General features: G+C 38.0%; 2 protein-coding genes and 1 non-coding gene across 5 annotated transcripts in view; 1 reads left to right on the top strand and 2 right to left on the bottom strand.

Moving 5' to 3' along the window:
* arhgef10 (Rho guanine nucleotide exchange factor (GEF) 10) overlaps window positions 1–16,619 on the bottom strand; it is a 44,899-nt gene extending 28,280 nt beyond the window's left edge. For 2 of the 3 annotated variants that reach the window (XR_006008717.1, XM_041972143.1), the window contains exons 1-13: window positions 16,465–16,619; window positions 10,963–11,071; window positions 7,539–7,901; window positions 4,978–5,310; window positions 3,996–4,032; window positions 3,682–3,770; window positions 3,326–3,382; window positions 2,671–2,858; window positions 1,740–1,856; window positions 1,076–1,187; window positions 838–950; window positions 641–718; window positions 380–559 (exon numbers count right to left, since the gene is read on the bottom strand). Coding sequence is in view for 2 of the 3 variants with exons in the window: in XM_041972143.1 (XP_041828077.1) it covers window positions 380–559; window positions 641–718; window positions 838–950; window positions 1,076–1,187; window positions 1,740–1,856; window positions 2,671–2,858; window positions 3,326–3,382; window positions 3,682–3,770; window positions 3,996–4,032; window positions 4,978–5,310; window positions 7,539–7,901; window positions 10,963–10,999 (1,704 nt within the window). In the remaining variant the exon portion in view is untranslated. The remainder of the gene's footprint in view (window positions 1–379; window positions 560–640; window positions 719–837; window positions 951–1,075; window positions 1,188–1,739; window positions 1,857–2,670; window positions 2,859–3,325; window positions 3,383–3,681; window positions 3,771–3,995; window positions 4,033–4,977; window positions 5,311–7,538; window positions 7,902–10,962; window positions 11,072–16,464) is intronic. The other variant, XM_041972144.1, reaches the window with a different exon arrangement.
* On the top strand, window positions 9,019–9,091 carry trnaf-gaa. The gene has a single exon. It is a non-coding gene; the product is annotated as a tRNA-Phe (tRNA).
* Window positions 16,620–17,083: 464 nt separating the features above from the next.
* cln8 (CLN8 transmembrane ER and ERGIC protein) lies at window positions 17,084–21,658 on the bottom strand. The gene is made up of 3 exons (XM_041972861.1): window positions 21,567–21,658; window positions 19,778–20,382; window positions 17,084–19,484 (listed from the first exon to the last, which is right to left on the bottom strand). The coding sequence occupies exons 2-3, from the start codon at window positions 20,312–20,314 to the stop codon at window positions 19,158–19,160; spliced, it is 864 nt and encodes a 287-aa protein (XP_041828795.1). The 5' UTR covers window positions 20,315–20,382; window positions 21,567–21,658; the 3' UTR covers window positions 17,084–19,157.
* Window positions 21,659–25,483: the final 3,825 nt, after the last annotated feature.

Genomic DNA, 25,483 nt, shown 5'->3' with positions numbered 1-25,483 from the left:
AACTGCTGTAATATTAAAAATGTTGATTAGTTGTTATTTTTAAAAGATGTAAAGTGCATCACTATGGAGGAATTTGGTTTGATTTGGCTCTACATTTTGTAGATAAAAATAGGGAGGCTTCAAGATAAAAAAAGCTAGTAACTACTGTGATAAGAGACAGAATGGGGTTTTCTGTATCTGGATGAAAAACAAATGCTTTCAACATGAAGTAAGTTTGTCAGACAGGGATTGCACCACATGCACATTTCTTCATAAGTGCAAAACAGCAAAGCAAAAATAATAGAAGTGAAGCAATTCCTCCCAGCTTTAACTAATATATGCACAGTTTGTGTTTATTAACTTAAAAGGATTCTCATATCAAATTACCATCTCTGCTTACCGATGCCACAAAAACATCCCCAATCATCTCCAGGCTGTCCCACTCAGCCACACGGCTCGCCAGTGCAATTTGGAACAGGAAATGGCACTGCAGGATCTCACGCACACGATAAAAGGTCATCTTCAGTTTCCTGTCACTGAGCAGTCTGGGCTCAATCTGGGACAGGGGCTTTTCATATTGCTGAGAAAGCAGACATGAATGACCTGTAATAACCACAGTTTTGAAACTGATTTGACAATTATTGCAGATGCACTTACATACCTCTAATATTCTCTTTAGTGCATTGAGATAGTTCTTCTCACTTTCCAAAATAGACCCCAATATACATCTTCTAACAAGCTATAGAGGAAAAATACAAAGCTGCAGGTCATATGTCTTCATGCATGTGGCTTGGTTTAATTTTAAAAGGTACTTAAAAAGAGTTACATGAAGTGGAAAGAAATGGCATGTTTTTATACCTGCTGCTGTGAGAGACATTCTGGTGCTGGACACAAAACTGGCTCAACGTTAAAGCAGTCCACCTCAATGAATAGTTCAGACTCCTCATCCTCAAGAAGGGTTGACTTCCTCTCTAAAAGATAAAGAGGACAGAGCAAAGAGGACACTCCAATAAATGATGAAATGACTTTCGCTTTCATGTTGACTCAACATGAACTGAAGAATCAAGGCATGGTGTCATGGTGAAGGATTTCATACCATGACAAAATGACTTGGTTTTGATGAACGATCGCCCCTTCTTCACTGCAGCTTTGGTTTTCTCAAGCCCGTCTTTAGTCCCTTCCTTAGCTGCCTTCACCAGCTTTTGCATCTTTGATGAGAAAAAAAGACATAAAAAAGTAAAGTTATTTTTTCATAATCATAAATTTAAGTCTATGATAAATTTAATTTTTTTTTTCTCTAAAGCTATGACTATTAAACACCTGGACTGAGCTACTTTGGGCAGAAATGGTGTTAGGAAGTGTTATGGGACTGAATGACAGTGACTGTGACATCAGCAGTGCTTTTAAATGTCAAGGTACTCTTAAATTAACACATTTTTAATAAGAAAACTTTTGGAAAGGAAAGTCTGAGCAACTCTATTGCTGGTGTCTCAGTTCACTGTGTCACTAATTTTGTTAGAGTACATCATATCTTCATCTTGCCAACCTCAAATGCATGAACATGAAATGATATATGTCAGTGCAGCAGTGGTTTGCAAACCCATCACCAGTACCACCACCACAAGTCATTCACACCAGAGCGGGATGAAGGTACCGAGTAAGTGGCAAGATGCCAAGAGTGGAGTTAGCCAGACTGAGAGTAAAGGGTTGGGACTACTTTATCTAGCACAGACAAATGAGGTGAGCCTCAGGTAGTTTACCTTCTGCTCGTGTTTCTGTTTAAGTTGCTGCAGTTCTACTGTTCCCACAGTATTTGCCATAAGATCTTTCATCTTTTTCTCATAGTGTTCTTTCAAGCGTGTCAGATCTTGAGAGAGCTAAACAAAAGCAAAGCAAGTGTTACTGGTTATGGTTTTGGAGTTGAGCAGCACCTCAGGGGCCCAGCAAACTTGTTTTGATCTTGATATGTTTGTCGATTGGAGTGCTGAGGGAAATCTAACTGTTATAGTGCAAGGAAGATTATCTATATATAGATATAGATATATCTATATATCTATATATATATAGATATATATATTGGATTTGTCACTTTCAATGGGTACATTATTTTTTTACTTTTTTCTCCTAATAAAATCAATTGTCAGATATTGTCGCTGTTTAATATGACTAGTTTCAGGTAATTATTAATTATATTTTTGTTGGATCTCTTATTGTCTTTTTTACAAATATAACAATGTTTATATTCAGGCAGGATTTAAGTTAAAAGTTAAAATTTTGAATAAAACCACTTAACTTTTATTTTTGGAGGTGTTTGAAGTGATTTTCTTATTACAACATTATCAAGTTTGGACTATGTCAGAATGAAAGAGTAAATTATGAATTAAGAGAAGTTGAATTTTCATAACCGCAAGCCATAACGTATTGTGTAGTGAAGTGGCTAGAAGCCAGGAAAATCACTTTCATTTCTGTAGAAGTTAACAGTCAAAAACAAGCAGGATGAATATCACAGCAAACTTGATCAACTTATACGTCTAACAGTATAGTGGTAATTCATCCAATATATCTTCATGTATAGTAGATATATGGAGGGTGGAAGAAAAAAAAGGCAAGCACTATTCAATATATTGACACAGGTTTTGGTTACTGGCAGGAAGCCAGGCAGGGAAATGGGAGGGTAATTGTTATACACACATGGGTCTTCCTCTGGGGTGGTTTTCCCCTCATGAAGGCATGGGGCAGGCCATTCTCAGGACGACCTTCCCCGTCACTGGCCTCATCATAGCTTTCAAATTCACTAGAGCTCCAGCCATTGTCGAGGGAGCTATTGCAGCCACCCTCCTCACCAAACTCCACGTCATCATAGATCATCTCATCTGGATCTGTGTGAATGGAGAGTGCAAACATGAAAATGTATTAAGAAATACTATATACAGTTTAGGGATCAGGGAGTTTTATGGGTGGTCACATCATGAGTCAGTACTTAAACTGACGCATATAAATACCATACAATAAAATACATATAAATACACTCAATAAGAAAAGCCTAGAAATTCTGAAGGTATGTCTTGCCATGCACATTTTCTACTGCAATCGGTGATCATTTGTGATTCCACAGCTGTGTGGTGTTATTATGAAACTGCATTATAATATAAAGCGGAATATTTTGAATACCATTAACAAAAATGGAACTACTTTAGAAAAAGTTATATTTATTTAAGTAATTACAGTATAATATCAATGCCAAATAGGGATTTTTTTTCCATTATAAAGAAGCTGCCTGACTTCCAACTAAAGACAGGAAGTTTAATGCAGAAATTGTAAAAGTATATCATGAAAAAGTACAAACCTGTGTTGGAGTCAGAGTTTTCTCTGGGCACATCATCGTAGATCACCTCATCTGGATCTGAGGCACATGTGAAAAACATGCAACATTAAACACATGATTTCTTCAGACTGCTGGGCAGCACACAACAACCAGGATGTAAGAGAGAGATCTAAAAGAAAAGCACATACAAGGACACACTTCCTCAAAAGAACGGGGAAGGAAGTGTCTGAGAACTGTGTTGTGTCAAAAGACGATAAAAAAGAAGGATAACAGCACTCTGAAGGCATGCGCTGTGCGAGGATAAACAAGTAAAAAGAAGTGAAACAACAGTAGCATTGTAGTATTTCTACTGAATGTGATGAAATATCATTCCTTACTTTCCATCCATGCAGTATTGGCAGGATCCGATGCCCACTTAGCCAAAGCATCTTCCTCTGTTATAGCTGGATACTCTTCACTGAAAACACTTGAAAAAAACATTGAAACAAAATTTAAGTCTTTTTATACAAACTTAGACTTTCTTAACTGTGAGTTACAGGTCAAGGAAGAAATAAATTATTTATACCAACAGTGTGGTGCTGGACCGTATATGTACAGTATTTACTACAAAGACTGTAAATATAAAGAAATCGAGTATAGTTTGTATACCTTTCTTAAGATCTATGGATAATAAATATTTTATGAGTCTCACCTGTCACCAGAGGTGTTGCTAGCGCCTATTACTGTCACTAAAGCAGGAAAGAGAGAAACATTAAACAAATTAAACTTTACACTCTACATTGTTTTGCTTTGATGCATTTTTTTCCCCCACAGCTTATGACACCAAAGTTTAAAGCAGAAATTACATAGCTAAAAGCATTAAATGAGTTATAGAACTGCAAAAGATTGCTATGTATTCAAATAAATAAATAAAAATTAACACAATGGATCTCCAAAGACCTTCCCATTCAAAATAATTAAACTTCTTTCATGCCACTGGGTGTCACTGATGACTTCATAAATACCATTATAATTGAATGAAGATTATATTTTGTTTCAATGTGCATATATAAAATTAATTTGTCTGCTTGTCTAATTTCTAATTCCTTTTGCAACCCTATGTAAAAAACAAACAAACAAATAAACAAAAAAAGAACAAATAAAAAATTAATGTCTCAACAAGGTCATAATTTTAGCTTCAAGTCTTAGCCGTGCTTACTACAGTGACAAAAAAAAGTAAATAGTTTTAAAGCTCAAACACCTCAGAGGCTTTTACTGAAATGAAACGCAAGAGTATTTGAACATGGTGTGACCTTGGTAAGATAATAACAGTGCAATTAGGCAGCTGAGCCTGCCATTCTTCAGGGTTGGACTCTGCTACTGCAAGATTTTAGGGAAACCGGAAAATCCTCACAGCCAACACAGATCTTTGGGGAGTGCTATATTTAGGCCCTACTTCCTTGTGGCAAGGCTTTAGGAAAAACAAAAGAGAAAAAAGGACAGGGGATGGAAGCGGCAGAGACAGCTTTATGTGTCAAAACCTTGTATCTCCAAGTTTGAGTGCAGTAAAAAAAGAAGAACTTTCTGTTGCTGTTGTATTTTTAATCAAAAACGTTCTGACCTTTCAGAATTCATAAATATTACATGAACTGTTACTAAAAGAGAAGATTTTCCCAGTTTGGGCTCTACTTTACCATCTTCATCCATGGAGAGATGTCGAATGATGACAGGTGTGGTGTAGGCTGGTGTGATGAGAGGTACACCCGAGGGGGTTGCATAGCCACATGGCACTGGCACAGAGTATCCTGAAGTAATACCAGCAGGAACAGTGTGGATATCCTGGCCTTCTCCCTCTTGTTCTTTTGACTCACTTAGAGAGGAAGTGGAAGAGGAGGGCCCATGCTGATGCTCAGGTTGCTGCAGCTGGATGGAAGTGATGTCAATCACAGAGTAGGGGTTCACTTTGCCCCGGGAGGAGGTGCTTGGGACAGCCTGTGGAGGGTGAGGGCTGTTTTGCCATTCAGAGCCTAGTGAGAAAAAGAGGATCCAGTTCATTTATAAAGTTACAATACATTATAATCTTAACAATGGAAAAATGCCAGGTTAGATGCAATAAAACTAGGGATGCGCCGATCCACTTTTTTCACTTCCGACACTGATATCTGACATTTAGTGTCGGCTGATACCGATCCGATACAAAAAAAAAAACGCACTGATTATATCTCATTGTGTGGAAAAGATTAACATATTCAACATAAACAAATCAGCTCTTTACAATGGTTTAACTGTTTAATTATTATTATTGTATTTGTATTTGAGTGTGTAGAGAGTGTGTGAAGAAAATAAGTGGCGTAAATAACAGACAATAACCAGGCTTCACTAATTTACCCTTCATCTAATTTACACTTTGAATTGTCTTTTACATGAAATGTGCTATACAAATAAATTTGCCTTTGCCTTCATCCTGCCGATAAAACTGAGTTTTGTTTAATGTTTACAGCTATTCATCAACGTCTCTGCTCTATCATATCATCTGTGGTCTAGTGTAGATTTAAACTGCTGCTGGGTCTCTCGATCACAAGTTTTCCAAGGCCCAGCTCAGCTTCTGATTGGTTATTAATGTGTTTTATTGAGAGCAAAGCTGCATTCATCTCACACTGTTGGTGACAATAGTCTGCATTACTGCAAAATTTCGTGCAAATTGACTTTCTTTTCTTTATTTTTTTTTTATATTTTTGGCACAAAAACTCTGCAAGCCAGAGATCCGGCACGGTGCCGGAATACTTTGGTCTGTATTTATACTTTAAGCTCTGAAATTAAACCTCCATTTAAAAAGCTGCCGAATAAAACAATACCTTCACTAGCTTGGTAATAAAAAAAAAAAAAATCAGATAGTCCCAACTTGTTGAGTTTTTTTTTTTTTTATACACATATGACTCAGTTTCAGTGACCTGCTCAAGCAGATATCTCAAGCTTCTCAGAACATTCGCTGCACAGGTTTTGTATGACGTCACTCAAAGCGCTTAGCATAGAATTACACTACATAGATCTGTGCCTATGGATCGGGCCTATTGTCACTGATACCCGATCTGAACATTTCTTCAATACCGGTACAGATACCAGTATTGGATCGGTGTGTCCCTAGTAAAATATAAGTTCACCTGATGTTTTATAGATGACTGTAAAATAAAAAGTATAAAAAGAGTCCATCCTTATGTTTGATTAAATTTGCTCTGATTTTTCCAAAGAATAATACAATCATCTTCAAATATGGTATTAGCATTATTCTATGCAATTAAGAGGTCTTAAAAGTTTACTTATCGAGGATTACAGTTTTGCATATTGTTTAAACGTACTGTAACGTCTGGCGGGACGTGTTGAAGAACAGATTCAGAGTTATTCTGTAAACAGCTGCTTTTTTTAACCAATAATGGTTACTGTTGGCCGTATCCACGCCAAACAAGCAGCAACAGCAAACTAAAAAAAAAGGCAACCCATCTTCTCTATATGCTCCACTCTTCTTCCAGGGACACGTACCACACACGAATGCACCCTTCCTTCACACAACCCTTCCCACTCACTCTACCCCACCCCCTTTACTTTCTCATCTAACCACATATCTGTCTTGACCTCACACACTTAGCATTACAGCCTACCAAAACCCAGAGACCATCCGAACATGTAAACATCAGAAAGAACATCACTGTAGGATTGCTACACTAATTTTCTGAAATGTAGTTATTTAGCACAAAGGTAGTACAAACATGAGGCTATGATAATAAGCATAACAAAAAATTACAAGTGTGTTTTCATTCCTTAAAAGGCAGCAGCTTGAACCATCACAGGATGGACATCTCTGCAGTATCATGCTTCAGAATGAGCGAGTGGGAATAAGCAGCGGTTAAACCTGCCTGTTGCTGCTGTCATGACTTTCGGTGATAAAAGCCAGACAATTTCCAGCACCAGGCAGCGAGAGATACGAGGTGTCATGAGGGGGACAACCCTTCTTCTTTTACTGCCTAACTTTAGCCTAAACTGAAGAGCTGGACTGGAGCCAGATAAAGTAAAAATAATGCCAAAAGAATGTGGAGATTTTTTTTATTATTGCCAAAACAACAATGTAGTCCATTTAAAGCTTTTTTAAATTTTTTAATTAATCACAGAATTTGTGCTTAAAAAATCTGCTCTAGCTAAAACCGGACTGAAAATGCTAACTTGCATCAGCAGTGAAAAGTCAACACTTTAGTTTGCAAACCTGGGGTTTGGGATTTTGTCTGTATGTCATCTTCATGAGGAAGGGGTGGAGATGAAGGTGGGGATAAATCTTTTTCCCCGTCATTAGTTGCCTCAGCTGCAGATGTCCCCTCGGCTTCTGTCATCCCACCACCTGAGTAGGATCTGCTTGTAGTAACTGTTGCATATTCTGATGATGGAGCAGTAGAGGAAAGTGCTACGGGGTCCAACGTTGCATGACTGGTCACAGTGTTGTTCTGGCTCTGATCCTTGCTGATGATGGCTTGGAGAACCGGAGGTGCTTCAGGTAAGTCGTCACCACTGTCATCAAAGTCAAAGGCTTCTCCCTCGTCTTCATCTGCAGATGGGACGCTGTCTGCCAATACTGCATACAGAGGTTTCAAAGATGTTAAAGGCTAGATTATATACTGATTAAGTGGATATTAGATCTATACTTTCAATATCTACATTTATATCAGGGTCTAATAGATATAAAACAATTTAGTCAGTTACTGAAATAACTGGAATTAACTGAAAATAACTGATAATCCCATGAAGTTATTTTTAACCACACACTGCTTGAGCTACATTTCAGGAGATTTTATAAAAGTGGGATATGCACTGCTTTCATAACAGCATGAGAGACTAAAGATGAGCTGGTTGGTTGAGTCTTCAATAAAGTGTGGGATCTACTACAGCAATGTTTTCTTCCTGAAAATTTGACTTTAAGGATTAACACCAACAAATATCAGCTGCCTCGCTTTATGACAAACACAAACTGGGCCAGGACTACAAGAGCTTTCAAAGGCGTCACTTTCACATTAGAACACTCGCTTGGAAGTAGACAGGAAGGGAACAACGAATATCTTTCCAGTTTGCACTCTGCAATTAGGCCAGCAGGAAAGAGAGCCACTACTCCCTTCAGTGAGAAGCACAGCCTGAGTTTATGCATTATTTCTGATGCCATGAATAAAGTGTTGGCTTCATTAGTAAAAAGCTGAGGAATGCACAGTCTCAACTTTCTAATCAACAGGCTTCTTCTGTTCTGGATTACTGGTACAGGGTGTTTAAAGACTATACACTGGGTTTTATTCAGGGTTGTAGTGAAAGACAATAGTCTTGCATAGTGAAGGCAATGATTAAAAAAAGAAACTATCATAATATAATTCTGTTCTGAATAAGGTAATCATTTTAAAATCAACCCACACTGTTCAATGCTTAATCTCTTCTGAGATGTTTTTTATATCAACAAAGAAACCATCTTTTTAGGTCTCCTTACATACTTTATCTTGAACGGAGTGTTGCTCACAAATACCGCAGATTCTTTGCAAGCTCATTCAATAGTAGTACAGCTTGAATGTATTAACTTACAGTCTACAGTATAATCTCAGCCCTGTGACTAATATCCTGTGTCCCCAAAAACAACAGAAAAATTCCCAGTTCTAAGAATTAAATATATATTTCACTGTGAGATTGTTTGTTTTACTTTTATTTAACTTCATGCTGAAATAGCTCAGTTGGGAGAGCGTTAGACTGAAGATCTAAAGGTCCCTGGTTCAATCCCGGGTTTCAGCAACTGTTTTGTTTTTACTCAACTTGCGGAAAGTTGCCCCAAATAGTTGACATTCTATAAAAGCCTAAGCTGCAACCTAAAACAGTTGTGTTGCGCCAGGTCAGTGCAGTCAACTGATAGTAACTGAGCAAGTCTTAACTAAAAAAAAACCTCTGGCAGTAAACATGATGACTTTGAAGTACCTCACAGCCATGTACACAGGTTTAAATCACCAGTACGACTCCCTCAGGCTATGACAGGTAGTTGTTCCACCTCACCACAGTGTGAGAAAATGGTCTCTGACTAATGTTCCAGGTCAGCATTGTGACCCCAGGTACATCTAAATCCATGACTGATGGTGCGAGAGAAGATAGGGGCAAAGTGCAAACCTGGAAACTGAGATGTTATCTCTTTTTTTCCATCTGTGTACTAACAAATGGTGTGAGACACAGTCATAAAACATGGATAGCTTGCTTCTGGTCTAGGGAATTCCAGGACAGTAGGATCCATAATCATATATTAACAGTGCAGAGAACGATGAACCAGAATAAGCAGGTCATGATTTGATTGGACTATTCCAGTTAGTGTACACCAGCTGGTTGGTCATTCAATAAAACATCTACAGCTATGCGTAGAGGAGGTGACTGACATGCATGCATGGAGCTTAATTAAGAACTAAGCTGCATTGTGACCCCAAAGTACAAACACATTTCTAATAACATCCCCAATCAAGCGAGGATATAGTAGCTCTTCTTATCTTATTGAAAAGTCAAAAGACTGAAATGGACAGTATCTTTCTTTCGGAGGATTCCCCACAGCTTTCTTGCAATGTACAAGATCACAGTAAAACATACATGCAAATGTCACATGCTCACTAGAAGAGGTACCCATTGTCAATTCATAATGACAATATGGATTCTGTTCTAGGGACTTATCTTCACTGTGCTACATAATGGTCTGCTCAAATGAGTCACCGGGTTACGAGCCGCTCCTGCATCCCCCTGGCAACAAAGCAAGAGGCTGGCCAGCTGGGGACGAAGCATTTCACTGGCCTGTCTCTATCGCCAGAGGCTATGTGTGAAACTGTGTGTGCTTATGCATGTGTGTTTCTGCAGTAGTATTCAGGGTCAGACTGAGGGACATTGTCTGGTATTCACTGTGGTGCAGCACATTTTACCCTTCTTATTCCTTTCGTTCCTCTGCCCACACACTTCACAGAGGCGGAGGAGAGGAATCTGTTGTTTACTTGTACTGTCCAGCTTCAGCAACTTTCCTAGAAGCAATTAGCCATGCTGTGATCTTAAGAGGCTAGCAGGTGATTCTACTGGCCAGATACTGCATTGTTTCTTTAACACAATTTAAGATGGAATTTAAAGACACGTTTTCACATTTTGTTCAAGTGCCTGGCAGTGTCTCAAATTGTCTTATCAAACTCTCTCCAAGGATTTATCTCAGCAACAATTTAACTCTTGATTATTTTCAAACTTCAAATGTAGTGCTTTATTGATCAGCAGGCCAAATCCAAATAGAAGCAGCTAATAATTAAAAAAGCAGGAATTAAACAGAATTAAATTCAGACAGACTGTACATAATGCCAAGTATCTTTATTAATAAATGGACTGTTTATCATAATATCTTGGGCATTTTCCCCTATTTTTTCCTCTGTACACACTGCCTTGCTTTAAATGGACAGAGTTATGTTGAGTTAAATGTTAAAGTTTAACCACTTAAATGTAACTAAACATCTCTGTGGCCCATGCAGGGATCAAACCCACAATCTTGGCATTATTAACACCATGCTCTAATCAGCTGAGCTAACCAGCCTACCATTGCTGCCATGTTTCACAGCTTTTTCTCAGCAAACATATGTCTGACAAGATTTTGTTAGCATTACATTCAGGGGGTGGGGGAGGGAAGTCTTCTGTGTCCATGCTTGTAGCTCTTTTCCTGAACAAGTTCTACACACAGCAGTAGGCAGGTGATCAACTACGTCGGCCTCATTCCTAAAGAAAAAAAAACAAAACAAAACAAATGTTATAAAATAAAAGAATAAAAAAGAAAAAAAAAGCAACATATGCAGATTGTATTTCCAAGCTAATTAGACAATAGAAGTTTCCATAAAGCATTAATTACAGAATCTCTGCCTCCATAAATGCAAATAACAGGTTCACAAAAACCCTAAGAACACTTGTTATTTTACTTTATCGAAGCAAAAGAACATGGCAAGTGGTCACAGTCTGGTACCTTTTGTGTCAACAACAGAATCTGAAGCTAAGCTAATGCAGACAAACAGGAGTGAATGAAAACAAAAGACACTCTTATAATTCTCCTTGGCAATGTTAACAATAGCACGTGTGTAAGTGTGCACAGAATTATCATATGCTAATGTGGCCATTTGTAATGTCATGGCTGTAAACATGAGTGACTATTTGTGTTGGATTGATTACACCCGGTGGAGTGACTGCTGTCTAAACAAGGGTTGTGGGGATAACATAGCTAAAACAACTGTTTTAAAGAAAGTCAATAATAACCATGGTTTGCTGCATCTTTTGTTCCCTTTACATCATAATAAGCAAATTTACTAGAAGTCTTAAAATCATTTTATTTATCAGAAGTAATTTAACTTCTTATATGTTCCAAGATTTAATGTCTTCATTTGAACACATCAAATGTAGACTGGACAAAAAAACATAGCTAAAAGCAATAACTAGATTTTATTTCAGCCCTGAAAAAGTCTATTAAGATGAATTTAAAAAGGGCTACTTTATGCTACAAAATGCAAAAAAAGCTGTGAATTAAAATGTTAAAATTTTGTCTTAACTATTAATTTCCCTGAGATCTGAATTTTGACTGACTCACTAAAGAGAGCACATTTAGACTGAGGAGCAACCATTCATTTAGGCCCAGGGAAATGTCCTTAACATGCTTAGGCAGGGGAGACCTTTGGACCTGCATGGGCATGAGATACACTGCATTCCTCAGCAGCTCAGGCTTTGTTTGCTGATGTACAATTTTGTATCCACAGGTGACAGTTTCTGTCAATTGTCTCTATGTTAAAAATGCTATTGCAAGACTTTTTTTAGCCTGAGAATATCTGCACAAACAGATGACATCAGGCTGCAGCATGAAGCAGCCATTGTTGAGGAATGTATGCCCCATATTCTACCCACACTATCTCGGTTTAATACAAACCACAACACAAGTTCACAGTTGGTTTATTTCTAAGACTAATCCACACCACAACAGTGCAGCAGGCAAGAATGATAACTCATTCAGTCCTACTCATATTGGAAAATGCCAGATCAGATGTCTGGTGGATACAGTACAGCTAACAGATAAAGCTAGCGCTAACAGAGGCAGGTAGAGTATTCATTGTTTGAAGATATTCCAGCCTCCACAATACAGAGGAACTCAAGAATCAGACAAGAGTAGATACTACATTAAAGTACAACTGACAATGAAGCCATGTTCAGGACATTCTGTCTTCTGTCCTCTAGAACCGCCTTAGCTTTTGATTATAGTTGCTTTGAAATCAGCTAAGAATTCCTCCATTCCTTCAATTACAGCTCTTCAGCACACCTTTCCACAAATTACATCTTGCAACTTTTATGACCTCAAATGTGAATCAGCCTGTGCTGATGACCAGCTCAACAAAAGCCTTATATGTCCCCAACCTGTCAGTGCTGTTGCACTGTAACATATAAACTGTGCAACAGCTGAGTAAGTCTGACATACAAACCTTTATCAAGAGGCCAACAATAGTCTCCATAATTAATTTATAATTGCTCAGCTTATCTGTTCAGCGCGTTTAATTATAAGGATCTGAATTATAGTCCAATCTTAGTTCAATGGCTGCGGAAAGAGACAAAGACACTTGAAAGGTAAAGTCATCCCTACAGTTGATGATAGGCTCAGCTAAGCATGTCATTACATGCACAGTAGGCTGAGCTGTGATAGGGAAGAAGCCGTCTGGCTCGCTGGTATAATGTATACAGTTTGTTCACCTGTGTTCCTAACAACATAGATATGTTAAAAAACAGACAATATGTGGGAAAGTTAAATTCCCAATTATGGAAAAAAAAAAACCTGCAGCAGTTTGTGGGAAGCATGAGACAGATTACCTGCAACATGGAGTTCCAAAATCAAATAAAAACTAGGAGAAAAGGGCTTTCTCTTTGTTTTAAATTATAGTTGTCTTATAATTACTCCAGAGATCTGTCAGGTCAGAATTGTGTGTTGTGCTAAGAACTATCCAGCTTCAAATGCCCTGGCTAGTGCACACTTATTGACAAGTGGCATTCCACACATAAGCTGCAGGTCATAAACAAAAGCCTGGAGGAGAGGGTGGTGTTGGGAGAGAGGGATACTTGTAGTCTGATGTGAGTGTGCGTATTTGGCTTTGCAGCACTTTAGGTGGCCGTTTTATTCGGCAGTGTGTCCCTCTGTCAGCATTACAGTAATCAGGCGTCACTCAAAAAGGGAAGATCCCAGGCCTTCTAAGAGTGGATGAACAGGCTTAATGAAGTATGATAATGTATTTGAGGGGAGAACAAGACATTGCCCTGCAGCATAATAAAAAGAAAAAAACACATCTCTCTCTAGCTTCTTCGTGATTAGAGTTCAACATCTTGATAGTGTGATTTACACTATCTACTAGGTCTTCCTTAAGTAAATTAATATAAAAAGCAATGTATCCTATGCAAAAATCAACCCTTTACACAGTATCTGGGCCAAACTGCCTTGACAACACACCACACTTATGTACACCACCCACCCTGACCTCAAACTGGGTGGAGGAAGCTTACAAGCAGACGCAAGATCGCTGACTCTTTAAACATTCTTTACTTCTGAGAAGTTGAGGGAACAGATGATAAATCTGGCAATCTCCATCAGCTACCAGTTTAATTATATACTTAGAGCAGTGGATTGTAGGAAATTTACTTCAATAATAAGGTCCTCAGGGCTGGTTATCTGATTTCAGATGTGGAATCAATTGAACTCGTGAGGGGAACATCTGAGTTGTGGAGCACAGAAGCCACATTTCAACAGAGAAAGTGCTCTATGCTAAGCTACCAAAGTGACTCCATCATATTACAGAGTGTAGTATAAGATTGTGATCAACGTGATATTTATATTAATAGGTTTACAAGAGAAGTAGTGTTTCACAGCTATAATGTTGTTTCATTAACAGTGATAAATAAATCACCAACTGACTCTCCCAGTTTGGGAATCAGATTACAATGAAACACTAAGACTACATATTGTTTCAAAAGAGTAGCCCAACTGAAAGCAGAGACGGCATGGTCTTGGCCATCACTCCCAACTGCTCTCCACCCACCCAGTGAGCCACACTAAAGCTTTAAGAGCCCAACATGTTTCCAGAATAGTACTCCACACGATTTTGTGTGCAGTAAGCAGTGGGTAAGTGGCTACTCCAAATTGCTTTTTGACTGACTAGATCTGAATGAATTTCAGTATGAATGGAGCAACACAGTCACATTAATTACAAAACTTTAGTTGTTAAGAGTATCTGTCTTTTCAACTACCTCAGAAGGGTGGAGAAAGTTTCTGAAGCCAAGACTGTTGACCATGAGGTTAACTTATACTCCAGCAGATAAAATGTGGTCTATTACGTCCTTGTCTGTAGCCCAGTTCGAAGAACAGATATTTGCATAAAAAAATTTTTTTTTTTGTTGATTTTGTGACCTGTGGTAGCTAACATATGGGATTTTATTGTGATTCTTTCCCCCAGTTCTGGGTCTAAATCTAAATGCATTCCCAGCTGCTAAACAAATGTGTTGCATGTGATTTCTCACGTCCACCTGCAGAAGAGCTGTGGGTTTTTCTTTCCCAGCTGTTGCTGAACTATTTTGTAAATCCTCATCTTGCCTCAGCGGAACATTGGTCAAGTGGTGGGTGGACAATGACTCCATGACAGCGTTTCCAAAAATGAATGGTATGCCAAACGGCAATGTACTCTAGCATTTAAAGTTTGGTCATGGTAAACAGACAGCATTTTCATGAGTCACAATTGCCAAAGTATTGTTTTGCCTGGTCACGTTTACTTTATAAATTAGCAATCTCTGGTATTCCTCCAGTGCAATACATCTGTTTTCACAAACTATAATAATTACAGCCAAGAATACTGGGGGTTGATTGTACTCCATGTTTTCATACTTATGAGAAAAAGGACTAATAAGATACTCTGAACAAAAGCATCTATGTAGGAAAAGTAGTGCTATGAATAACTAAATAAGCTACATGAGGACTTACAAAGGGCAACTGCAATGAATTTGAGCATCTACAAAATTGTTTGTGCTCCATGGACAGCCTTCTTTGGGGTTAATTGCAGCAGAGGGAGGTATTAAGCATCTGTATTTGCAGCCAGGATACTCTGTATATTTGTTAAACAAATTACCAGCAGACTTCTCTGTACATGCATGTGTGACCCTCCAAGTGTCCCAGTTCATTGTACTGGCAGAATGAAATGGACATGCATGACACTAGACAATACAAATGAAGATCAAAGAAGTCTTTGTATTTAAGACATCTTTTGTGGGTTTACAAAAGCTTAACAGTTTCCTGAAGGCACTTGCTACACAGAAACAAGACTTTTAAAGGAAACCGTTGAAATAAATTATAGTTTTATAACCTGTTAAGACTGATCTTCCAGTTGGCTGAAGCTGTGCAGTGCTTTCACTGAGGAATGCTATGCATGACTACTTGAATTTGTAGTTGAGCTGCAGCTCAGAGAGATTTAGTGATTTTTACTTTAATTTTTACAGGGAATCAAATATATTTATTTTCTGGATTGATTTGTCTATTTTAATTAGTTTATATCTGATTATCATTAAAGCTGCAAACTTTTCAAGCTCATAACTAAACTCTGAAAGAGTAAAAGGATGGTTGTAGTGCATAACAGCATCCTTGAGGAGACTGTTTATGAAATCATGAGACCATGATACTGAGACTATTATCACAGGATTATGTGACAAGTGAAAGTCTGGAGAAAATATGTTATTATTAAAACACCTCAGAATAGTTGAAGTAAAAACGTAGGTTTTTTATAAAAGCTTGTTTAGAGGTAAAGAAACACTAATTAACATGAATGTGTTGACAAACGTTTGGCCCATTTGAGTAATTGTGTTTTCTAGTTGGTAGAGGACGGTGTTGGCAACCTTACAATGTTAGCCAAGGCGCCACGTTACAAACACCTCTCAATACACTGCATAAAAACTTTTTTTAAAATCCACTTAACTCACTGTTTTGCTTAAAACAACTAGCTTACGTTTTTTATTTAATATATAAACCAGTATGAAACCTGCCTTGAGCGAACAACATATAATAGACGTTATTTAAACTTTGCAAGAAACTTTAAAAAAGTGTCTTAACTTACCATGTTATGTCATTCCCATAAAGAATTACCTTATCCTTTGGCAATAACACCGTGTAAGTGTTAAATGTAATACATTTCTGACTTCAACATAATTTCCAACACATCAAAACAAATCCACTTCTCGCCTTTCTTTTAACTTGGCTCCCTTCGATGTAAGCAGACCCCATCCAAGAAAAACGCTTTACCTACCTTCAGAAGCTGATTGGTCAACACGTGGCCCAGAGCGAAGTGTGATTGGCTAAAAGAAACGTCAATCAAAATTCCACCGTCTGTACCCGGTAGGATGGATAGGCGGATCGAGGAGGTCGACCAAACTGTCCACGTGACGCGTGAGGTGGCTCCGGAGATGATGTAGAATATAGCTTTTTGTATTATACTTCATACTGAAGTCGGAAATTTAATTCAAAACTTGCCTCGCAAATACTTTATAGACGCCATCATAGATTATTGTGTAACATAAGTCTGTTGATGGAGATGGGTAGATGCACGGTATGGAGAGATTTACTCCAATACTGCCACCTGGAGGCATAAACACAACCATGGAGTATAGTTTAGCATAGTTTTATAATCCCATTTCTATTTTTTTAACACTGTTTTACCTTAATTCCTCACCTTATCTCTTAGTTCCTACCATCAGAAATACATCCATCCTTTTAAACAATCAATACAACACTGCCACATAATCTACTGTTTTTTAATGCTGTTTTTAAACATTTCTGTCAGATAAAATGTTTTGGGTGTTTCATAGTTCATATTACACATTGTCCTGATGTTGCAGAAGCCATGTGCTAAAACATGTGCAAAAAAAGATACTGGTGTGTCTTTCGTTCAGCAAGCATCATCATTCCTCTCTTCTTCAGTAACAATTCAGGAATTTAAACATTTTTCTGAATATTTTGGCTGTGAAGGACTTCTGGTCACAGGCAGAAAGGTGGAGGAGAGAGCAGATGGAGAGGCACAAATTAGACAAATGAGATGAGACTAAAGTGTGACAAAAACTTATGTTGTAACTCAAATTAATACATTTCCCAGCACATGTAAACACGTAAAAGACAGAATCATGTGATAAATTAAAAGCAATGAAACTACATGAGCTCTTTCATTTAAAGCATATTATATCTAAAACAAATCCAATGTCCAGAACAATATTACTTGATAGAGGAATTTCTATAATAATTTAACTTAAAATGAGAACAACTGTTTTTAATATTATTTTGAAAACTTTAACATTAGAAATATTTTTGTAGGCAGAAAAAAATGCACATGAAATTCAGAATCAACAACACAGAAATGGTTGAGTCCTGCGTTTACACTGATGATGCAGGTCATTATCATTAATAATGGAGCACGCTGATGTACCATGGCAAAGTTATGTCAATCATAGAGAATCCTGTTTCGCACAGCAGGACGTAAAATATCCAACAGAAGTTTAATAATAATAATAATAATATGAACAATAATAACAATAATAGATATCTGCAGTGCATTTGGATTTTGTTAGATTTTTTTCTCAGATAAACTTACTTTGCATCTTTAAGATGTTCAATTTGAGCACAGATCATAAGAAAATATTAACCAAGTTAGTAAGATACAACTGTAATGCTGTAAAACAACACACTGGCTGTAAAAAAAACTGCACAAGATCAAAATGTGCGCAGAACGTTCGAACACGTGCATGTGCCAGATGTCAGATAATACAAGGCCACTTCGTGCAAAATCCCATTTCTTACATAAATCTAAAGCTCTATCACAAAAAGTTCCTCCTTTTTAAATCACTCTGCTTAATTCCTAATAATAAATATATATATAAAAAAAACATGGTTCAAATGCAACCTTGTTTTCTGTCAGTACTGGTTCAATTTCATCTCATCTCATCTCCATTTTGGACAATAAAGCCTCTGTGAAGGGGACAACCCTTGACCTTTCTTTCACCAATAATGAAGATTCTGTTTTAACGTCTTTTCTCCCATGGTGCTGAAAAATGTTTCTCTCTTTGCTGTGGGTGGACCTAACAGCCTAAAACCACCATGAATGAAGTGATCTCTTCAATTAGTATCAAACAGTTCCAATGAAAAGGCTCATTCCTTAAATTTAATCAAATTTCCTACCCGCCTTGTGTGTGACAAAGGCAGCATTCTTCTTGTGACTTCCCCACTCAATGGGGAAACATCTGTTCACTCTTCTATCCCCAAGAACTTGTACTAAATTGATCTAACTTGACTATAAAAAGCAGCAGACTGGAACCAGTGTGTGAGAAGATAAACAGATGTTAATGATTTTTTTATTTTTTATTTTTTTGTCTAACAGATCAAGATTTTGTTTTGTTAGCCTGTAAAACTGGTGATGGTTTCCCATAACTACTCTCATACATGTTTCTCATTTTGAATAAATACTGAAAAAAAACACCTATTTCAATGAGAGTGATACAAACAGCCAAGATCTCATTCCACTACCAAATATTATTTCATATAAAAATTGGGTAAAAATTAAATGTGATGGAAGACCATGTTGCCACCTGTACTATGATACTACCAGGTAATCACAATTAACCCAATTACACCAAGGACAAGAGTGCTTATGTTCTGTTTTCTTGGGGTTAATAAAGTAAAACTTAACAAGACACCTATTTTACTCTCATCAAAAGCCCCTTGAAAAATGTATATCCAAATAAGAAATGATCTCTTTAACAGTCCTCAGTTGGCATGTGGTTTCACAGAAACCTCACTTTGACCCTCTGCGGTGCCATTTAGTGGTGCCGGCTTGTTACTAAAGTTCCAGTCCACAGGATTTAGCAGCTGCATGGTTTTCTTGTGCGTCCAGATGGGGTTGATGATAACCGTGAGCAGGGCGAGACCAGAGAAGAAGAGAAGGCGTTGCGGCAGAGCTATGTGGGTGTTCATCTCGCTCCAGTGTGTTGCTGTTATCCACCACATGTAATAAGTGAGCACCATGCGACAGTGGAACATGTGGATCATCACCCACTGGTTGGCTTTCCAGAAAAGAGTGCTTGCCCAGCCAGCCTGTAGGTAGGAAAAAATAGAGAGCCAATCATGGAGATGTGAGTAAAACTGCACGCTTAAAAATACTGTGGCCATGTTTAAATATGGCCACAGTATTTTCAAAACAGAACTTCCTCTTTCTAAGAACACTAAACTTTTTATTTTCATTTACGGTCACAAGATGCACAAGATTTAAGAGGAACTGAAACTGTGTGATGCTTCTGGTCATTTCAAAACTCTTCAACAAGATGCTACAAACACTAATGAAAGCCAGGTTGGGTATACAGATGTTTTTGGTGAAATCGACGCACTACCTTCAATAACATCCAGGATATACAGGTGAATGGCGTGCTCATCTCCAGCAAGAGTGTCACCATTGCCAGGAAGTGGCCCTGGGAATCCCATACTACGGCCCCTGCATATCCAGACAGGGCAAAGAAGTGGTGCGTCGCAAGTGGGAGGTCGAACGACCGAAACACCACATTAGAAGCATGAAGTGCTACATTCTCAAACACAAAAAAGCCTGTGGCAGTGAGGACATGAAACCACGACCAGTCCTCTTGGCCCCTCACTTTGTCCCTGCTTAAAGCAGAGTCTGTAGTCAGGGTCTGAAGTCCTGCTACACTACTCTGGATGCCAAACACTGCCCGGGTGGCTGCGAGGTTCCAGAAAACTTTCTCTTTAGTAAGTAGAGAGTTGTAGGTACGGCTCAGAATCACAGACAGGATGTGGGAGAGGAGGAATATAGCTGTGTAGAAGCCGAACCCCAGACAGATAAGCTGGAAGCGAAAGTCCCATGAGAAGTACTCTGCGCTGGGCTGGGGTAAAGGACTGGTCTGCTGATCAGCCATGGTGTTTCAGAGGGTGTATCACGTGAAGATGGGAGCTTCACTTGGTCCATGCATGATGTGTAGATCAGCTGCAAAGAAAAAGAGAAAGAAAATAAATAACTCCATTCAAGACAGTTAGGAATCTTGTACTGATACATAGCAATCTGTAGTTTACTGATAAGAATGGCAGACTTCTATTTTAATGAGGATTTTTAGTGTTAAGTCGCATTTATTTAACTCGGTAGTTAACAAGACCTGGCAGATACGATTTTTAACAACTGTAGCTGTAACTGTTCTTACATTTGCTTATGTTGCTAACTAATAAGAAGAAAGTTTTAGTGCTAATAAAAAAAATTGTTAGCATCTGAAGTATCTTATTCTCAACATTTGAAATTAGAATTACTTAAGATTACACAGATTAGAACTATATTTCATTGCAGCTGTAAGCAGACTGCTCTTTGCTTTAGGATTCAAACATGGACAGGCTTATAGGCCTCTATCTAAACATAGCATTGTGTAAAACACACTTACAGTAGAGTGTTTCCTTATAGGGTCTGTCTTAAAGGACTTTACTCTGCAACTTAGAAATGTTCCCAGCACAGGATATAAACATGAAATTCGGAGAAGAACACACGAACATCCTATATGTACACTTGTGTCTGATCTATGATTGGCCATTCAGGACTGAGGAATGTTCTTTGTTTGAAAACTATATAAGAGAGATTTACACATCTAGTCAGGGGGTTTTTCTACGATTGGCTTCAGAAACCTCACAGAGATGCATATCTGTTTACGATGTCACTTTTTGTAATAAACCATCATCATTTTTATATAGAGCTGATGTCCAGAGCTCTTCTTTTACCTGAAAGTATTTTTGCCACATCATAAGCTTAAAGTAATTTACTACAAAAAATAGTATGATCCAGAGAAGAAGATCTTTATATGACGAAGTCATCATATCACAGAAACGGCTATGAAGACACCGAGGACACTAAAGGGGAAACCATCGTATGGCAACCAGATGATGGCTTCACAAAACTATAGAATGTTATTAAGGACAGTAAACTACAAAATGCCACAACAGACTATTTCTCCACAACACCTGCTTCCACAAAATAAACCTCATCATGGCATCCAGAGTCAGAAAATACTCCACAACACATCTCTTCCTTTACACACTGAAGTCTCAACTGTAACGGCACAGAAAAACAACCAATTACGCGGACGATATAAGCTAACAAAGTCATTTAAAGAAGAGTTAGTGCCCACAAACCTGCTATGTTTACATCCCCGCTCCTATTCGGAGGTGTATCACTGTGTTCGTGTACATCCGTAATGCTAACAACAGGAAATCTCACACCATACCGTTCCAATTTGGTCATATGACATCCACACAGGAAGTCCCGCCTTCTTTTAGCTCGGACATTCTATTGGCCTGCTGAGCTCAGTGATAGAATCTAATTGGTTACCTTCTATGCGCGTGAATGAAATAAACAGTTATAAACTGATTACAAAGTATGAATAACATCTTATAACAAACATCGCATAAAACATCGAATAAAAACTAGATGCAGGCGCAAATTTGGATTTTGAATTCACATTTAAGCATTTTTGTTGTAGTTTTACGCTAAACTTTATGTGGTTTCAAGTGAGTTGCATTGTTTGCTTACATTGCATAGCTTTTTCTTAACATAAGCTACAAAAGCAAAAAATACGCTGCATCTCTTTAAGTTGAGGCATAGTGATCTTTATAGGGCCATAAATGTTTCTGTGACTAGGTTTTTCTTGAAATTCTTTTGGTCTCTCTCTCTCCCTAAAGCTAAAATTTATATTAATGTGGTTTCCGAGTTTACGAAAATAATAGAATATTATAAAGACAGTCTATGGATAATAATAACTTAGGCAAGGCAGTTTATTTGTATGGCACATTTAATGTACGGGACAATTCAAAGTGCTTTACATAAAACAAAAGCATTACAGATATTAGTAAAAGGCAGCATAAATAGCAAGAATCACAATAAAATAATAAATTACATTAAAATGATTGAAAGCAAGATGAATTAAAAGTTACTGTGCAGATTTCATGCATAAGCACATGGGAAAAGAAATGTTTTTAACCTGGACTTTAAAAAATGTCTACATTTGGTGAAAGTTTAATCTCCACTGGCAGTTTGTTCTACTTGTTTGCAGCATAACAGCTGCTGCTTCTCCATGTTTAGTCTGGACTCTGGGTTGGACTAGTTGACCTGGACCTTTGGATCTCATTGCTCTGCTAAGTTTATATTCTCTATACATATCACAGATGTATTCTGGGCCTAAACTGTTCTGGGATTTTTAAACATTCAGAAGGGTTTTAAAATATATTCTGTGACTGACTGGAAGCCAGTGTAAAGATGTTATAACTGGTGTGATGTGTTCAGATCTCTTAGTTTTGGTTAAAACTCTAGCAGCAGCATTTTGGATAAGCTGCAGATGTTTAATGCCTTTTTAGGAAGTCCTTTTAAAAGACCATTACAGTAATCCAGCCTATTGGAAGTGAATGCTTGGATGAGTTTCTCCTGGTCTTTCTGGGAGACTAAACTTTTAATTCTGTTGATGTTTCTGAGCTGATAAAAAGCTTCTTAGTGACAGCTTTGATGTGGCTGCTGAAAGTCAGAGCTGAGTCTATCAACACTCCAAGGTTATGAACTTGGTCGGTGATTTTAAGAGCCAGAGTCTCCAGGTGTTTACCAATGCTGACCCTCTTCTCTTTGCTACCAATTAGAATCATCTCCATTTTGTCTTCATTTAATTGTAGAAAATTCTCCCTCATCCAGGTGTTTATTTGCTCCAGACACAGACACAATAAGTCTATTGGGCTGCAGTCGTCTTGTGACAGAGACACATAAAGTTGTGTATCATCTGCATATTTTTGATAATTAATGCTAAAGTTCTGTAATGTTTGACCCAAAGGGATAGAAGTTGAACAGAAGTGGTCCAAGGACTGACCCCTGGGGGACTCCACAAGTCATGGCCACTCACTCGGATTCATAGCTGCCAATCATAACCAAATAACTCCAGCCTTCTAAAGAGGACATGAACCAGTTTTCCAGCCTGTGCAACAGGATTCTGTGATCTACAGTATCAAACGCAGCATTGAGATCCAATAGAACCAGGACTGATACTTGACCAGAATCAGTATTCATCCTAATGTCATTTAACACTTTGACCAGAACTGTTTCTGTGCTGTGATGAGGTCGGAAGCCGGACTGAAATTTATCAAGATTTCCACTGTCATCTAAAAAGTCATTAAGCTGGTGAAATACAACTTTCTCAATAATCTTGGAAATAAAAGAGAGGTTAGAGACAGGTCTATAGTTGTTCATTATAGAGGCATCTAGAGTCCTTTTCTTTAGGAGTGGCTTAATAGCAGCTATCTTTAGTGACTTGGGAAAAATGCTTGATGCCAGTGAGCTGTTAACTATCAGTAGATCACTTTCTACTGAGGTAAAAACCGTTTTTAAAAAGTCGGATGGTATCATGTCCAGAGTGCATGTTGTTGCTTTCAAATACCAAATTATTTCTTGTAGGATTTTTAAATTGACCATTTTAAATTGCGACATAACATCAGAATTATTTCCAGGTTTTATAGACAGACTAGTTTTCTTGTTTAACTGTGTGAAATTAATATTTTGCCTAATTATTTAATTTTTTTGGGCTAAAAAAGTTGGCAAACTGGTTGCATTTCTCAGTGGAGAGGAGCTCTGGGCTTATCTGTATAAGAGGATTTGTACGTTTTTCAATCACAGCAAAGTGCAATAACTGTTGACATTCCTGTTAATCATTTCAGATAAATGCAGATCTCTGGCCTTGCACAGCTCATTGTTATAATTACGCAGGCTTTGTTTTTTTCCCACCATTTCCACTCAGTTTTCCTGCATTCTCTTTTTAGGATTGTGACCACAGTGGTGTTTCTCCATGGTGTTTTCTGTTTGCTCAAGGTGGTCTTGATTCTTATCGGTGCAACAGCATGGATACATTCAAGACTTTCAGACTGAAATAACCCAGGAGTCCATCAACTGACTCTGCACTGGTTGTTGGTAACATAGCTATGCCTTCCACAAACTTAGCACTTGTTCTTTCATTAATGTACCTCTTCCTAACCTAGGAGCAGGTTGGTTGGACATTCTGAGTGATCAGTAAATCAAACAAAATACAAAAATGGTCAGACAAGGCCAAAGCAGTGACCGCAACAGAAGAAATATCAACACCTTTTGAAATAACCAGGCCCAGAATGTGACCTTGAATGTGAGTCGGTTCTTTTACATGTTGCCACAAACCAAACATGTCCAATAGGAAGAAAATTCCTTGACCTTACCATCCATCATGTTATCTATGAGAATGTTGAAATCCCCACTTAAGATGAAATGGTTAAAATCAGTAGAGATAACCGACAATAATTCAGAAAATTCACCAATAAAATTTACACAGTGTCCTGGACGTCTGTAGATGATTAGAAATAGGATTTTAGGAATGCCCCTTAAAATAAAATTAAGATATTCAAAAGAAGTAAAATCAGCAAATGAAATCTCTTTACACTGGAATGAATCTTTAAATAAGGCAGCATCTCCTCCCCCTTTCCTCCCGTTTTGACATTTATTTATAAACCTAAAATGAGGGGGTGCTGTTTCATTAAGAACTGTAGCGCTTGTGTCTTCTGTTAACCATGTTTCTGTCAGAAAAAGAAAACCTAAACTATGAGAAATGATGAAGTCATTAACTAACAGTGACTTGTTGGACAGAGATCTAACATTAAGTATTGCAGCTTTATGAAGTTTACACTGGTCTCTGTTCTATTCTGAGTTATACAAGGTACAGTTAACAGGTTAGATTGATTCACCCCACAAACTGACCGTGTTCGATTCCTTATTTTACTAACTGACACAGGAATCCTACTGGGTCCAGGCTTGATCTCAGAACAGCTGTCATAAGTGGCAACACTACAGCAAGGACCCTGAATGCATCATGGCATGTTGTGAATTCTGCTGTTGCTCCGTGAACCTCCTGCAAATCCTCCCGTGCCCTGCTCTGCCAAGACAGATGATCTAAGAGGAGGATGAGAAGGGGGAGGAGGGGATCCCTGTATTTCTTGGTAAATGATGGTCGCTGGGGTCCAGACTGGGACAGAGACATCCTTTGAAGACCTTGGGT

This window comes from Melanotaenia boesemani, chromosome 20 (genome assembly GCF_017639745.1).
Source record: "Melanotaenia boesemani isolate fMelBoe1 chromosome 20, fMelBoe1.pri, whole genome shotgun sequence".
NCBI classification, from domain to species: Eukaryota; Metazoa; Chordata; class Actinopteri; order Atheriniformes; family Melanotaeniidae; genus Melanotaenia; species Melanotaenia boesemani.
Note: the sequence above shows the minus strand (reverse complement) of the source record. Positions and strands in the feature narration are given on the sequence as shown.